The 16576-nt window shown below is 48.2% G+C and overlaps 1 protein-coding gene across 1 annotated transcript in view; it reads left to right on the top strand.

Annotated features, from left to right (window-relative positions):
- The window catches only part of c1qa (complement component 1, q subcomponent, A chain), a 17397-nt gene extending 1256 nt beyond the window's left edge, over window positions 1-16141 (top strand). The window contains exons 2-6 of the mRNA XM_038987094.1: window positions 593-763; window positions 7753-8093; window positions 11017-11103; window positions 11343-11387; window positions 15757-16141. Of these exons, the coding sequence (XP_038843022.1) occupies window positions 604-763; window positions 7753-8093; window positions 11017-11103; window positions 11343-11387; window positions 15757-15864 (741 nt within the window). The 5' untranslated portion in view covers window positions 593-603 and the 3' untranslated portion in view covers window positions 15865-16141. The remainder of the gene's footprint in view (window positions 1-592; window positions 764-7752; window positions 8094-11016; window positions 11104-11342; window positions 11388-15756) is intronic.
- Window positions 16142-16576: the final 435 nt, after the last annotated feature.

Here is a 16576-nt window from a genome sequence, read left to right as displayed (position 1 = left end):
TTCAGCCAATCAACTAACCATCAAGCCTTTGGGTGAACCAATCAACTAACCATCAAGCCTTTTATTCAGCCAATCAACTAACCATCAAGCCTTTTATTCAGCCAATCAACTAACCATCAAGCCTTTTATTCAGCCAATCAACTAACCATCAAGCCTTTTATTCAGCCAATCAACTAACCATCAAGCCTTTTATTCAGCCAATCAACTAACCATCAAGCCTTTTATTCAGCCAATCAACTAACCATCAAGCCTTTGGGTGAACCAATCAACTAACCATCAAGCCTTTTATTCAGCCAATCAACTAACCATCAAGCCTTTGGGTGAACCAATCAACTAACCATCAAGCCTTTTATTCAGCCAATCAACTAACCATCAAGCCTTTGGGTGAACCAATCAACTAACCATCAAGCCTTTTATTCAGCCAATCAACTAACCATCAAGCCTTTGGGTTCAGGTGTGTTGGTGGAATAATAGAACTTGAGCAGCCATCTGGAGTTATCTGTGATGGAGGGAAAGTATCCTAGAGTCATCTCTCCTGTGACGGCATGTTTGACCCTCTATGATGTCATCTCTCTGCGTCCTGTCCTCTCAGGGTTCCTGAGGATGATGTCAGGGTATTCACTGTCTGTGGTGGGTGTGGCGCTGCTCCTATCCTTGGGGCGATGCCAGAACGGATGCTTTGTCCAGGACGGAACACCAGGAGGGAAAGGAACTCCAGGCCGGGATGGACGACAAGGAGCAAAGGGAGAAAAAGGAGAGCCAGGTAACAGAAACATGGAGGGATTGGAGAGACAATACAGAAGGGAGAAGAAGAGAAGGGGAGAGGAGGGAGAGGGGGGAAATAAGTAGAGAGAGGGAGAGGAGGGGAGAGGAGGAGAGAGGAGGGAGATAAGGGAGAGGAGGGGAGAGGAGGGAGATAAGGGAGAGGAGGGGAGAGGAGGGAGATAAGGGAGAGGAGGGGAGAGGAGGGAGATAAGGGAGAGAGGGAAAGAGGGAGAGGAGAGAGGAGGGAGATAAGGGAGAGGGAAAGAGGGAGAGGAGGAGAGAGGAGGGAGATAAGGGAGAGAGGGAAAGAGGGAGAGGAGGGGAGAGGAGGGAGATAAGGGAGAGGAGGGGAGAGGAGGGAGATAAGGGAGAGGAGAGGAGAGCAGGGAGATAAGGGAGAGGGAAAGAGAGAGATGAGGGGAGAGGAGGGAGATAAGGGAGAGAGGGAAAGAGGGAGAGGAGGGGAGAGGAGGGAGATAAGGGAGAGGAGGGGAGAGGAGGGAGATAAGGGAGAGGGAAAGAGGGAGAGGAGGGGAGAGGAGGGAGATAAGGGAGAGAGGGAAAGAGGGAGAGGAGGGGAGAGGAGGGAGATAAGGGAGAGGAGGGAAGAGGAGGGAGATAAGGGAGAGGGAAAGAGAGAGATGAGGGGAGAGGAGGGAGATAAGGGAGAGAGGGAGAGGAGGGGAGAGGAGGGAGATAAGGGAGAGGAGGGGAGAGGAGGGAGATAAGGGAGAGGGAAAGAGAGAGATGAGGGGAGAGGAGGGAGATAAGGGAGAGAGGGAAAGAGGGAGAGGAGGGGAGAGGAGGGAGATAAGGGAGAGGAGGGGAGAGGAGGGAGATAAGGGAGAGGGAAAGAGGGAGAGGAGGGGAGAGGAGGGAGATAAGGGAGAGAGGGAAAGAGGGAGAGGAGGGGAGAGGAGGGAGATAAGGGAGAGGAGGGAAGAGGAGGGAGATAAGGGAGAGGAGGGAAGAGGAGGGAGATAAGGGAGAGGGAAAGAGAGAGATGAGGGGAGAGGAGGGAGATAAGGGAGAGAGGGAAAGAGGGAGAGGAGGGGAGAGGAGGGAGATAAGGGAGAGGGAAAGAGAGAGATGAGGGGAGAGGAGGGAGATAAGGGAGAGAGGGAAAGAGGGAGAGGAGGGGAGAGGAGGGAGATAAGGGAGAGAGGGAAAGAGGGAGAGGAGGGGAGAGGAGGGAGATAAGGGAGAGGAGGGAAGAGGAGGGAGATAAGGGAGAGGGAAAGAGGGAGAGAAGGGGAGAGGAGGGAGATAAGGGAGAGGAGGGAAGAGGAGGGAGATAAGGGAGAGGGAAAGAGGGAGAGGAGGGGAGAGGAAGAAACAGCATGTTACATAACCTGTCAGTAAAGAGGACTGTGTGGTCAGGGTCTGTTACAGTGTGGTGGTCAGGGTCTGTTACAGTGTGGTGGTCAGGGTCTGTTACAGTGTGGTGGTCAGGGTCTGTTACAGTGTGGTGGTCAGGGTCTGTTACCGTGTGGTGGTCGGGGTCTGTTACAGTGTGGTGGTCAGGGTCTGTTACAGTGTGGTGGTCAGGGTCTGTTACAGTGTGGTGGTCAGGGTCTGTTACAGTGTGGTGGTCAGGGTCTGTTACAGTGTGGTGGTCGGGGTCTGTTACAGTGTGGTGGTCAGGGTCTGTTACAGTGTGGTGGTCAGGGTCTGTTATAGTGTGGTGGTCAGGGTCTGTAACAGTGTGGTGGTCAGGGTCTGTTACAGTGTGGTGGTCAGAGTCTGTTACAGTGTGGTCAGGGTCTGTTACAGTGTGGTCAGGGTCTGTTACAGTGTGGTGGTCAGGGTCTGTTACAGTGTGGTGGTCAGGGTCTGTTACAGTGTGGTCAGGGTCTGTTACAGTGTGGTCAGGGTCTGTTACAGTGTGGTGGTCAGGGTCTGTTACAGTGTGGTGGTCAGGGTCTGTTACAGTGTGGTGGTCAGGGTCTGTTACAGTGTGGTCAGGGTCTGTTACAGTGTGGTGGTCAGGGTCTGTTACAGTGTGGTGGTCAGGGTCTGTTACAGTGTGGTGGTCAGGGTCTGTTACAGTGTGGTGGTCAGGGTCTGTTACAGTGTGGTCAGGGTCTGTTACAGTGTGGTCAGGGTCTGTTACAGTGTGGTCAGGGACTGTTACAGTGTGGTGGTCAGGGTCTGTTACAGTGTGGTCAGGGTCTGTTACAGTGTGGTGGTCAGGGTCTGTTATAGTGTGGTGGTCAGGGTCTGTTACAGTGTGGTGGTCAGGGTCTGTTACAGTGTGGTGGTCAGGGTCTGTTACAGTGTGGTGGTCAGGGTCTGTTACAGTGTGGTGGTCAGGGTCTGTTACAGTGTGGTCAGGGTCTGTTACAGTGTGGTGGTCAGGGTCTGTTACAGTGTGGTGGTCAGGGTCTGTTACAGTGTGGTGGTCAGGGTCTGTTACAGTGTGGTGGTCAGGGTCTGTTACAGTGTGGTCAGGGTCTGTTACAGTGTGGTGGTCAGGGTCTGTTACAGTGTGGTCAGGGTCTGTTACAGTGTGGTCAGGGTCTGTTACAGTGTGGGGGTTAGGGTCTGTTACAGTGTGGTGGTCGGGGTCTGTTACAGTGTGGTGGTCAGGGTCTGTTACAGTGTGGTGGTCAGGGTCTGTTACAGTGTGGTCAGGGTCTGTTACAGTGTGGTGGTCAGGGTCTGTTACAGTGTGGTGGTCAGGGTCTGTTACAGTGTGGTGGTCAGGGTCTGTTACAGTGTGGTGGTCAGGGTCTGTTACAGTGTGGTGGTCGGGGTCTGTTACAGTGTGGTGGTCAGGGTCTGTTACAGTGTGGTGGTCAGGGTCTGTTACAGTGTGGTGGTCAGGGTCTGTTACAGTGTGGTGGTCAGGGTCTGTTACAGTGTGGTGGTCAGGGTCTGTTACAGTGTGGTGGTCAGGGTCTGTTACCGTGTGGTGGTCGGGGTCTGTTACAGTGTGGTGGTCAGGGTCTGTTACAGTGTGGTGGTCAGGGTCTGTTACAGTGTGGTGGTCAGGGTCTGTTACAGTGTGGTCAGGGTCTGTTACAGTGTGGTGGTCAGGGTCTGTTACAGTGTGGTCAGGGTCTGTTACAGTGTGGTGGTCAGGGTCTGTTATAGTGTGGTGGTCAGGGTCTGTTACAGTGTGGTGGTCAGGGTCTGTTACAGTGTGGTGGTCAGGGTCTGTTACAGTGTGGTGGTCAGGGTCTGTAACAGTGTGGTGGTCAGGGTCTGTTACAGTGTGGTGGTCAGGGTCTGTTACAGTGTGGTGGTCAGGGTCTGTTACAGTGTGGTGGTCAGGGTCTGTTACAGTGTGGTCAGGGTCTGTTACAGTGTGGTGGTCAGGGTCTGTTACAGTGTGGTGGTCAGGGTCTGTTACAGTGTGGTGGTCAGGGTCTGTTACAGTGTGGTGGTCAGGGTCTGTTACAGTGTGGTGGTCAGGGTCTGTTACAGTGTGGTGGTCAGGGTCTGTTACAGTGTGGTTAGGGTCTGTTACAGCGTGGTGGTCAGGGTCTGTTACAGTGTTGTGGGCAGGGTCTGTTACAGTGTGGTGGTCAGGGTCTGTTACAGTGTGGTGGTCAGGGTCTGTTACAGTGTGGTCAGGGTCTGTTACAGTGTGGTGGTCAGGGTCTGTTACAGTGTGGTCAGGGTCTGTTACAGTGTGGTCAGGGTCTGTTACAGTGTGGGGGTTAGGGTCTGTTACAGTGTGGTGGTCGGGGTCTGTTACAGTGTGGTGGTCAGGGTCTGTTACAGTGTGGTGGTCAGGGTCTGTTACAGTGTGGTCAGGGTCTGTTACAGTGTGGTGGTCAGGGTCTGTTACAGTGTGGTGGTCAGGGTCTGTTATAGTGTGGTGGTCAGGGTCTGTTACAGTGTGGTCAGGGTCTGTTATAGTGTGGTGGTCAGGGTCTGTTACAGTGTGGTGGTCAGGGTCTGTTATAGTGTGGTGGTCAGGGTCTGTTACAGTGTGGTGGTCAGGGTCTGTTACAGTGTGGTGGTCAGGGTCTGTTACAGTGTGGTGGTCAGGGTCTGTTACAGTGTGGTGGTCAGGGTCTGTTACAGTGTGGTGGTCAGGGTCTGTTATAGTGTGGTGGTCAGGGTCTGTTACAGTGTGGTCAGGGTCTGTTACAGTGTGGTGGTCAGGGTCTGTTACAGTGTGGTGGTCAGGGTCTGTTACAGTGTGGTGGTCAGGGTCTGTTACAGTGTGGTGGTCAGGGTCTGTTACAGTGTGGTGGTCAGGGTCTGTTACAGTGTGGTGGTCAGGGTCTGTTACAGTGTGGTGGTCAGGGTCTGTTACAGTGTGGTGGTCAGGGTCTGTTACAGTGTGGTGGTCAGGGTCTGTTACAGTGTGGTGGTCAGGGTCTGTTACAGTGTGGTGGTCAGGGTCTGTTACAGTGTGGTGGTCAGGGTCTGTTACAGTGTGGTGGTCAGGGTCTGTTACAGTGTGGTGGTCAGGGTCTGTTACAGTGTGGTGGTCAGGGTCTGTTACAGTGTGGTGGTCAGGGTCTGTTACAGTGTGGTGGTCAGGGTCTGTTACAGTGTGGTGGTCAGAGTCTGTTACAGTGTGGTGGTCAGGGTCTGTTACAGTGTGGTCAGGGTCTGTTACAGTGTGGTGGTCAGGGTCTGTTACAGTGTGGTGGTCAGGGTCTGTTACAGTGTGGTCAGGGTCTGTTACAGTGTGGTCAGGGTCTGTTACAGTGTGGGGGTCGGGGTCTGTTACAGTGTGGTGGTCGGGGTCTGTTACAGTGTGGTGGTCAGGGTCTGTTACAGTGTGGTGGTCAGGGTCTGTTACAGTGTGGTCAGGGTCTGTTACAGTGTGGTGGTCAGGGTCTGTTACAGTGTGGTCAGGGTCTGTTACAGTGTGGTGGTCAGGGTCTGTTACAGTGTGGTGGTCAGGGTCTGTTACAGTGTGGTGGTCAGTGTCTGTTACAGTGTGGTGGTCAGGGTCTGTTACAGTGTGGTGGTCGGGGTCTGTTACAGTGTGGTGGTCAGGGTCTGTTACAGTGTGGTGGTCAGGGTCTGTTACAGTGTGGTGGTCAGGGTCTGTTACAGTGTGGTGGTCAGGGTCTGTTACAGTGTGGTGGTCAGGGTCTGTTACAGTGTGGTGGTCAGGGTCTGTTACAGTGTGGTGGTCAGGGTCTGTTACAGTGTGGTGGTCAGGGTCTGTTACAGTGTGGTGGTCAGGGTCTGTTACAGTGTGGTGGTCAGGGTCTGTTACAGTGTGGTCAGGGTCTGTTACAGTGTGGTGGTCAGGGTCTGTTACAGTGTGGTGGTCAGGGTCTGTTACAGTGTGGTCAGGGTCTGTTACAGTGTGGTGGTCAGGGTCTGTTATAGTGTGGTGGTCAGGGTCTGTTACAGTGTGGTGGTCAGGGTCTGTTACAGTGTGGTGGTCAGGGTCTGTTACAGTGTGGTGGTCAGGGTCTGTAACAGTGTGGTGGTCAGGGTCTGTTACAGTGTGGTGGTCAGGGTCTGTTACAGTGTGGTGGTCAGGGTCTGTTACAGTGTGGTCAGGGTCTGTTACAGTGTGGTGGTCAGGGTCTGTTACAGTGTGGTGGTCAGGGTCTGTTACAGTGTGGTCAGGGTCTGTTACAGTGTGGTGGTCAGGGTCTGTTACAGTGTGGTGGTCAGGGTCTGTTACAGTGTGGTGGTCAGGGTCTGTTACAGTGTGGTGGTCAGGGTCTGTTACAGTGTGGTGGTCAGGGTCTGTTACAGTGTGGTGGTCAGGGTCTGTTACAGTGTGGTCAGGGTCTGTTACAGTGTGGTGGTCAGGGTCTGTTACAGTGTGGTGGTCAGGGTCTGTTACAGTGTGGTGGTCAGGGTCTGTTACAGTGTGGTGGTCAGGGTCTGTTACAGTGTGGTGGTCAGGGTCTGTTACAGTGTGGTTAGGGTCTGTTACAGTGTGGTGGTCAGGGTCTGTTACAGTGTGGTGGTCAGGGTCTGTTACAGTGTGGTTAGGGTCTGTTACAGTGTGGTGGTCAGGGTCTGTTACAGTGTTGTGGGCAGGGTCTGTTACAGTGTGGTGGTCAGGGTCTGTTACAGTGTGGTGGTCAGGGTCTGTTACAGTGTGGTCAGGGTCTGTTACAGTGTGGTGGTCAGGGTCTGTTACAGTGTGGTCAGGGTCTGTTACAGTGTGGTGGTCAGGGTCTGTTACAGTGTGGTGGTCAGGGTCTGTTACAGTGTGGTGGTCAGGGTCTGTTACAGTGTGGGGGTTAGGGTCTGTTACAGTGTGGTGGTCGGGGTCTGTTACAGTGTGGTGGTCAGGGTCTGTTACAGTGTGGTGGTCAGGGTCTGTTACAGTGTGGTCAGGGTCTGTTACAGTGTGGTGGTCAGGGTCTGTTACAGTGTGGTGGTCAGGGTCTGTTATAGTGTGGTGGTCAGGGTCTGTTACAGTGTGGTCAGGGTCTGTTATAGTGTGGTGGTCAGGGTCTGTTACAGTGTGGTGGTCAGGGTCTGTTATAGTGTGGTGGTCAGGGTCTGTTACAGTGTGGTGGTCAGGGTCTGTTACAGTGTGGTGGTCAGGGTCTGTTACAGTGTGGTGGTCAGGGTCTGTTACAGTGTGGTGGTCAGGGTCTGTTACAGTGTGGTGGTCAGGGTCTGTTACAGTGTGGTGGTCAGGGTCTGTTACAGTGTGGTGGTCAGGGTCTGTTACAGTGTGGTGGTCAGGGTCTGTTACAGTGTGGTGGTCAGGGTCTGTTACAGTGTGGTGGTCAGGGTCTGTTACAGTGTGGTGGTCAGGGTCTGTTACAGTGTGGTGGTCAGGGTCTGTTACAGTGTGGTGGTCGGGGTCTGTTACAGTGTGGTGGTCGGGGTCTGTTACAGTGTGGTGGTCGGGGTCTGTTACAGTGTGGTGGTCAGGGTCTGTTACAGTGTGGTGGTCGGGGTCTGTTACAGTGTGGTGGTCAGGGTCTGTTACAGTTTGGTGGTCAGGGTCTGTTGTATTGATCTGAAAAGTGAAGTACACATCGAATGGTTGCTGTTTAGTAAACCTCGGTCCCTCCCTCATCTTTCTCCCAGCTGTGCTGGATGCGGTGTTGCCCGGTGTACTGAAAGGGATGAAGGGGAGCCGGGGGGTTCCGGGGGACATGGGGCCTAAAGGTTTAAGTGGAGATCTGGGACCTGAGGGTCCTTCTGGGCCCCCTGGCGCCCCTGGTCCCGCAGGGAGAGGCGGGGACCAATCCCATCAACACCGTGCGGCCTTCTCCGTGTCCCGGACAGACATCTCCTACCCCCCCTACAGACGAACCCTGACCTATAACTCCGCCATCACCGACAGCAGCCTGATCAGTTTGACCTCTGGAATATTCACCTGCAGCATACCTGGAGTCTACTATTTTGTCTTCCACTCAGTGGCCAAGGTAGGCAGACAGGTATTACACAGGTAGGCAGACAGGTATTACACAGGTAGGTAGACAGGTATTACACAGGTAGGCAGACAGGTATTACACAGGTAGGCAGACAGGTATTACACAGGTAGGTAGACAGGTATTACACAGGTAGGCAGACAGGTATTACACAGGTAGGCAGACAGGTATTACACAGGTAGGCAGACAGGTATTACACAGGTAGGCAGACAGGTATTACACAGGTAGGCAGACAGGTATTACACAGGTAGGTAGACAGGTATTACACAGGTAGGTAGACAGTTATTACACAGGTAGGCAGACAGGTATTACACAGGTAGGCAGACAGGTATTACACAGGTAGGTAGACAGGTATTACACAGGTAGGCAGACAGGTATTACACAGGTAGGCAGACAGGTATTACACAGGTAGGCAGACAGGTATTACACAGGTAGGCAGACAGGTATTACACAGGTAGGCAGACAGGTATTACACAGGTAGGTAGACAGGTATTACACAGGTAGGCAGACAGGTATTACACAGGTAGGTAGACAGGTATTACACAGGTAGGTAGACAGGTATTACACACACAGGTATTACACAGGTAGGCAGACAGGTATTACACAGGTAGGCAGACAGGTATTACACAGGTAGGTAGACAGGTATTACACAGGTAGGCAGACAGGTATTACACAGGTAGGCAGACAGGTATTACACAGGTAGGCAGACAGGTATTACACAGGTAGGCAGACAGGTATTACACAGGTAGGCAGACAGGTATTACACAGGTAGGCAGACAGGTATTACACAGGTAGGCAGACAGGTATTACACAGGTAGGTAGACAGGTATTACACAGGTAGGTAGACAGGTATTACACAGGTAGGTAGACAGGTATTACACAGGTAGGCAGACAGGTATTACACAGGTAGGTAGACAGGTATTACACAGGTAGGCAGACAGGTATTACACAGGTAGGCAGACAGGTATTACACAGGTAGGCAGACAGGTATTACACAGGTAGGCAGACAGGTATTACACAGGTAGGCAGACAGGTATTACACAGGTAGGCAGACAGGTATTACACAGGTAGGCAGACAGGTATTACACAGGTAGGTAGACAGGTATTACACAGGTAGGTAGACAGTTATTACACAGGTAGGCAGACAGGTATTACACAGGTAGGCAGACAGGTATTACACAGGTAGGTAGACAGGTATTACACAGGTAGGCAGACAGGTATTACACAGGTAGGCAGACAGGTATTACACAGGTAGGCAGACATGTATTACACAGGTAGGCAGACAGGTATTACACAGGTAGGTAGACAGGTATTACACAGGTAGGCAGACAGGTATTACACAGGTAGGTAGACAGGTATTACACACACAGGTATTACACAGGTAGGCAGACAGGTATTACACAGGTAGGCAGACAGGTATTACACAGGTAGGTAGACAGGTATTACACAGGTAGGCAGACAGGTATTACACAGGTAGGCAGACAGGTATTACACAGGTAGGCAGACAGGTATTACACAGGTAGGCAGACAGGTATTACACAGGTAGGCAGACAGGTATTACACAGGTAGGCAGACAGGTATTACACAGGTAGGCAGACAGTTATTACACAGGTAGGTAGACAGGTATTACACAGGTAGGCAGACAGGTATTACACAGGTAGGCAGACAGGTATTACACAGGTAGGCAGACAGGTATTACACAGGTAGGCAGACAGTTATTACACAGGTAGGTAGACAGGTATTACACAGGTAGGCAGACAAGTATTACACAGGTAGGCAGACAAGTATTACACAGGTAGGCAGACAGGTATTACACAGGTAGGCAGACAAGTATTACACAGGTAGGCAGACAGGTATTACACAGGTAGGCAGACAAGTATTACACAGGTAGGCAGACAAGTATTACACAGGTAGGCAGACAGGTATTACACAGGTAGGCAGACAAGTATTACACAGGTAGGCAGACAGGTATTGCACAGGTAGGCAGACAGGTATTACACAGGTAGGCAGACAAGTATTACACAGGTAGGCAGACAGGTATTACACAGGTAGGTAGACAGGTATTACACACACAGGTATTACACAGGTAGGCAGACACACAGACAGGTATTACATAGACAGATATTACACAGGTAGGAAGACACACAGACAGGTATTACATAGACAGATATTACACAGGTAGGAAGACACACAGACAGGTATTACATATACAGATATTACACAGGTAGGCAGACAGGTATTACATAGACACACAGGTATTACACAGGTATTACATAGACAGACAGGTATTACACAGACACACAAGTATTCAATAGACAGGCAGAGAGGTATTACATAGGCACACAGTTATTACACAGGTAGGCAGACACACAGGTATTACACAGACACACAGACACACAGACAGGTATTACATAGACAGACAGACAGACAGACAAGTATTACATAGACAGACAGACAGACAGACAGACAGACAGACAGACAGACAGACAGACAAGTATTACATAGACAGACAAACAGGTATTACACAGACAGACAGACAGACAGACAGACAGACAGACAGACAGACAGACAGACAGACAGACAGACAGACAGACAGACAGACAGACAGACAAGTATTACATAGATAGACAGGTATTACATAAACAGACAGACACACAGACAGGTATTACATAGACAGACAGACAGACAGACAGACAGACAGACAGATAGACAGACAGACAGACAGACAGACAGACAGACAGACAAGTATTACATAGACAGACAGACAGACAGACAAGTATTACTCTCTCTTTCGACATCTTGTAAAACTGTGTTTGTGTGTGTGTGTGTGTGTGTGTGTGTGTGTGTGTGTGTGTGTGTGTGTGTGTGTGTGTGTGTGTGTGTGTGTGTGTGTGTGTGTGTGTGTGTGTGTGTGTAGGTGGGCATGTGTCTGTATCTGAATAGTGACGCGCTGGGAGAGAGGAAGCTGGGTTTCTGTGACTACAACAGCAGAGCCACTACTCAGGTAAGGTTACTATGACAACACCAGGTAGGGTTACTATGACAACACCAAGTAGGGACTGATGACACCAAATTGGGTTACTATGACGACACCAGGTTGGGTTACTATGACGAAACCGGGTAAAGAGTTTAAGAATGTTAATTTATCAATTTCAGTATCAACCGTATACAGCTTTAACAACATATATTGCTATGAAGCCAAATATCTTAACACTATTTTATCGTTAATTCCATGATGTGTAGGTTCTGTCCGGAGGTGTGGTGTTGGACCTATCACGTGGCAACAAGGTGGGAACCATCCTCCATACTAACCAATCAGCACATACTATCATCCATATTAACCAATCACCACACAGCATCCTCCTAACTAACCAACCACCAGTGGTTCCCAAACGTTTTATAGTCCCGTACCCCTTCAAACATTCAACCTCCAGCTGTACCCCCTCTAGCACCAGGGTCAGCGCACTCCAGCTGTACCCCCTCTAGCACCAGGGTCAGCGCACTCCAGCTGTACCCCCTCTAGCACCAGGGTCAGCACACTCCAGCTGTACCCCCTCTAGCACCAGGGTCAGCGCACTCCAGCTGTACCCCCTCTAGCACCAGGGTCAGCGCACTCCAGCTGTACCCCCTCTAGCACCAGGGTCAGCACACTCCAGCTGTACCCCCTCTAGCACCAGGGTCAGCACACTCCAGCTGTACCCCCTCTAGCACCAGGGTCAGCACACTCCAGCTGTACCCCCTCTAGCACCAGGGTCAGCACACTCCAGCTGTACCCCCTCTAGCACCAGGGTCAGCACACTCCAGCTGTACCCCCTCTAGCACCAGGGTCAGCACACTCCAGCTGTACCCCCTCTAGCACCAGGGTCAGCGCACTCTCAAATGTTGTTTTTTGCCATCATTGTAAGCCTGCCACACACACACTATACGATACATTTAATAAACAGGAGAATGAGTGTGAGTTTTTGTCACAACCCGGCTCATGGGAAGTGACAAAGAGCTCTTATAGGACCAGGGCACAAATAATAATATAATAATAATCAATCATTTTACTCTTTATTTAGACATCTTACATATTAAAACCTTATTTGTTAATAAAAAAATTGTAAATAACTCACCACAGGTTAATGAGAAGGGTGTGCTTGAAAGGATGCACATAACTCTGCAATGTTGTGTTGTATCGGAGAGTCTCAGTCTTAATTTTCCACACACAGTCTGTGCCTGTATTTAGTTTTCATGCTAGTGAGGGCCGAGAATCCACTCTCACATAGGTACGTGGTTGCAAAGGGCATCAGTGTCTTAACAGCACGATTTGCCAAGGCAAGATACTCTGAGCGCAGCCCGATCCAGAAATCTGGCAGTGGCTTCTGATTAAATTCAATTTTCACAGAACCGCTTGTTGCAATTTCGATGAGGCTCTCTTGTTCAGATATCGGTAAGTGGACTGGAGGCAGGGCATGAAAGGGATAACGAATCCAGTTGTTTGTGTCGTCCATTTCGGGAAAGTACCTGCGTAATTGCGCACCCAGCTCACTCAGGTGCTTCGCAATATCACATTTGACAATGTACGTAAGCTTGAGTTCATTTGCACACAAATTCATACAATGATGGAAAGACCTGTGTGTTGTCCTTGTTAATGCAGACAGAAAAGAGCTCCAACGTCTTAATCATAGCCTCAATTTTGTCCTGCACATTGAATATAGTTGCAGAGAGTCCCTGTAATCCTAGATTCAGATCATTCAGGTGAGAAAAAACATCACCCAGATAAGCCAGTCTTGTGAGAAACTCGTCATCATGCAAGCGGTCAGACAAGTGAAAATTATGGTCAATAAAGAAAACTTTAAGTTCGTCTCTCAATTCAAAAAAACATGTCAATACTTTGCCCCTTGATAACCAGCGCACTTCTGTATGTTGTAAAAGCGTTACATGGTCACTGCCCATATCAATGCATAATGCAGAAAACACACGAGAGTTCAGGGGCCTTGCTTTAACAAAGTTAACCATTTTCACTGTAGTGTCCAAAACGTCTTTCAAGCTGTCGGGCATTCCCTTGGCAGCAAGAGCCTCTGGGTGGATGCTGCAGTGTACCCAAGTGGCGTCGGGTGCAACTGCTTGCACGCGCGTTACCACTCCACTATGTCTCCCTTTCATGGCTTTTGCTCCATAAGTACAGGTACCAACACGTTGACCACCAAAGTCCATTTGATGTCACAAAGCTGTCCAGTACTTTAAAAATATCCTCTCCTGTTGTCCTGGTTTCCAGTGGTTTGCAGAAGAGGATGTCTTCCTTAATTGACCCCCCATAAACGTAACGGACATATACCAGGAGCTGTGCCAGGCCCGCCACGTCTGTTGACTCATCCAGCTATAACGCATATAATTCACTGGCTTGTATGCGAAGCAGTAATTGTTTCAAAACATCTCCTGCCATGTCACTGATGTGTCATTGTTTGATGAAGGCATTGTCTGTATAGTTTATTGGGATATTTTCCCCCAGCATTGTCCCAGCCATATCCGCGGTAGCAGGAATAATTAAGTCCTCCACAATAGTATGGGGCTTGCCTGTCCTAGCCACTCAGTAGCTCACCATATAAGACTCCTCTAGCCCCTTCTTATTAATGGTATCTGTTGCTTTTATACATGTCTTACCACTCGAAAGTCGTCTTTATTCTCGCTCAAAAAACTCCAGTGTCTTATTTTTTAAATTGTCATGTTTCGTTTCTAAATGTCTGCGCAAGAGTGAAGGTTTCCCGCGAGAGAGTAACGGTTAATGTGATTGGATGTTAATTATTTGACTAGGTTACCTGTATTTGACATTGTGTTGTTATATCGCTGAACACCAGATGGTTTAATTGTATTTTTGGCAGTGAAACGAGGCGACTCAGGCCAGAATAAAACATCACCCAAATGTATAGCCCCGTTGGAAAATATAAATGGACTGTTTGAAAATGTGAAAAAATATAATAATATATATATATATATTTTAAAATGTGAATCACATTTAATTTGGCGTACCCCCGACGACATTGCACATACCCTAGTTTGGGAATACCTGCTCCATACTAACTAATCAGCATACAGCATCCCCCATACTAACCAATCAGCACAGAGCATCATCTATTCTAACCAATCAGCACAGAGCATCATCTATTCTAATTAATCAGCACACAGCATCCCCCATACTAACCAATCAGCACAGAGCATCATCTATTCTAACTAATCAGCACACAGCATCCCCCATACTAACCAATCAGCACAGAGCATCATCTATTCTAACTAATCAGCACACAGCATCCCCCATACTAACCAATCAGCACAGAGCATCATCTATTCTAACCAATCAGCACAGAGCATCATCTATTCTAATTAATCAGCACACAGCATCCCCCATACTAACCAATCAGCACAGAGCATCATCTATTCTAACTAATCAGCACACAGCATCCCCCATACTAACCAATCAGCACAGAGCATCATCTATTCTAACTAATCAGCACACAGCATCCCCCATACTAACCAATCAGCACAGAGCATCATCCAGTGGGAACTGTAAGTGCCTTCTAAACCTACAGAGAAGGCCTAAGGGTTGATAAAATAATAGATGTATTTTTTAAATAAAAATGTCATTTCAATTTCTATTTAATTTCTATCTTTTCAATAATATTTAAATGGTAATCTTATTATTTTATTATTTTCAATGATATTCTAATTTAATGTCTTCAGTTTGTGTTGGAAAGGAAAGGGTTAACGCTGAAGAGAAAAAATATCCAATCAGGATTTTCTTTGGTGGTCTCTGGGGAGATAAAACCAGCCAACTAGCTTAGCTATTGGCTTTCAGAAGCTAGAAAGAATGCCTCTGCCATTCAACAGTATTAGAGCAGAATTTTGGAGTGACAGTGGAATCAACCAATCACATTTTGACTTGCAATGGGTGGGAAAATGTAGGGCTAGAGACACGTCACTACTGAGAGTGTGAGCCAATAGCACAAGCTCTAGCTTTCCTATGGTCAAGTTAGTTTGTGTTGTAGACTAGTGTGTAGGTGTTATCTTTGAGGACTGAGGAGGATGTGTTTGCTAATTTGTTACCATCGCCCTTTTCAAGATTAACTTTCAAATAAGAAGTTAAAATTATCATAATCATGCCACTGTTTTATTATAGCATCTCACTTGCTGTTAACTATCTACGGGTGACCATGACTGGGTGAAACACGGGTGACCGTGACTGGGTGAAACACGGGTGACCATGTCTGGGTGAAACACGGGTGACCGTGACTGGGTGAAACGCGGGTGACCGTGACTGGGTGAAACACGGGTGACCGTGACTGGGTGAAACACGACTGCATTAAACTTTAGATCACCGGTTACTTTGTGTGCAGAACTTGATGAAATACGTTTGCAATGGGATGTAGCTAGCTAATAGTAGTACATTTTGATTTGGAAATGCTAAACGGTTGTATTTTTATTGTCATGATTGGGGCCTGCTGGCTTATTATGTCAGATTGAATGGGATGTGACTGCTGTCTTTCCATCAGCTGTGCTATATAGGCCTAACTCTTCTTATAATGGGATGTGACTGCTGTCTTTGTGTAGCATCGTCCATACCAACAACACACAATGATTCTATAAACAGGTGTGTAACCAGGTGTGTTAATATAACCAGGTGTGGCTGGAGCCGTTTAAAGACGAGCAGCCGGAGAATGTGAAGGAAGACAAGAAGGACAAGAAGATCGTGTTTAACGGCTTCCTGCTCTTCCCCACCGGGAAGTGATGTCACAACGCCATGCAGTGACCTCGTCACAACGCCATGCAGTGACCTCGTCACATGAGCTGTCCCAGGAACCAACCATTACTAACACTGTTCTATACTGATCTATACTTTTCTATACTGATCTATACTGTTCCAAACAGTTCTATACTTTTCTATGCTGATCATCTATACTGATCTATACTGTTCTATACTGATCGACACTTTTCTATTCTGTTCTATACTGATCTACACTTTTCTATACTGTTCTATACTGTTCTATACTGATCTATACTGTTCTATACTGATCTATAGTGATATATATACTGTTCTATACTGTTCTATACTGATATATATACTGTTCTATACTGTTCTATGCTGATATATATACTGTTCTATATTGTTCTATACTGATATATATACTGTTCTATACTGTTCTATACTGATTTATACTGATTTATACTGATATATATATATACTGTTCTATACTGATCGACACTTTTCTATTCTGTTCTATACTGATCTACACTTTTCTATACTGTTCTATACTGATCTATACTGTTCTATACTGTTCTATACTGATCTATACTGTTCTATACTGATCTATACTGTTCTATACTGTTCTATACTGATCTATACTGTTCTATACTGATCTATACTGATATATATATACTGTTCTATACTGATCTATACTGTTCTATACTGATATATATATACTGTTCTATACTGATATATA

Source organism: Salvelinus namaycush, unplaced genomic scaffold (genome assembly GCF_016432855.1).
Source record: "Salvelinus namaycush isolate Seneca unplaced genomic scaffold, SaNama_1.0 Scaffold642, whole genome shotgun sequence".
Classification (NCBI taxonomy): Eukaryota; Metazoa; Chordata; class Actinopteri; order Salmoniformes; family Salmonidae; genus Salvelinus; species Salvelinus namaycush.
The sequence above is the reverse complement of the archived record's forward strand: the minus strand, read 5'-3'. Positions and strand labels throughout refer to the sequence as shown.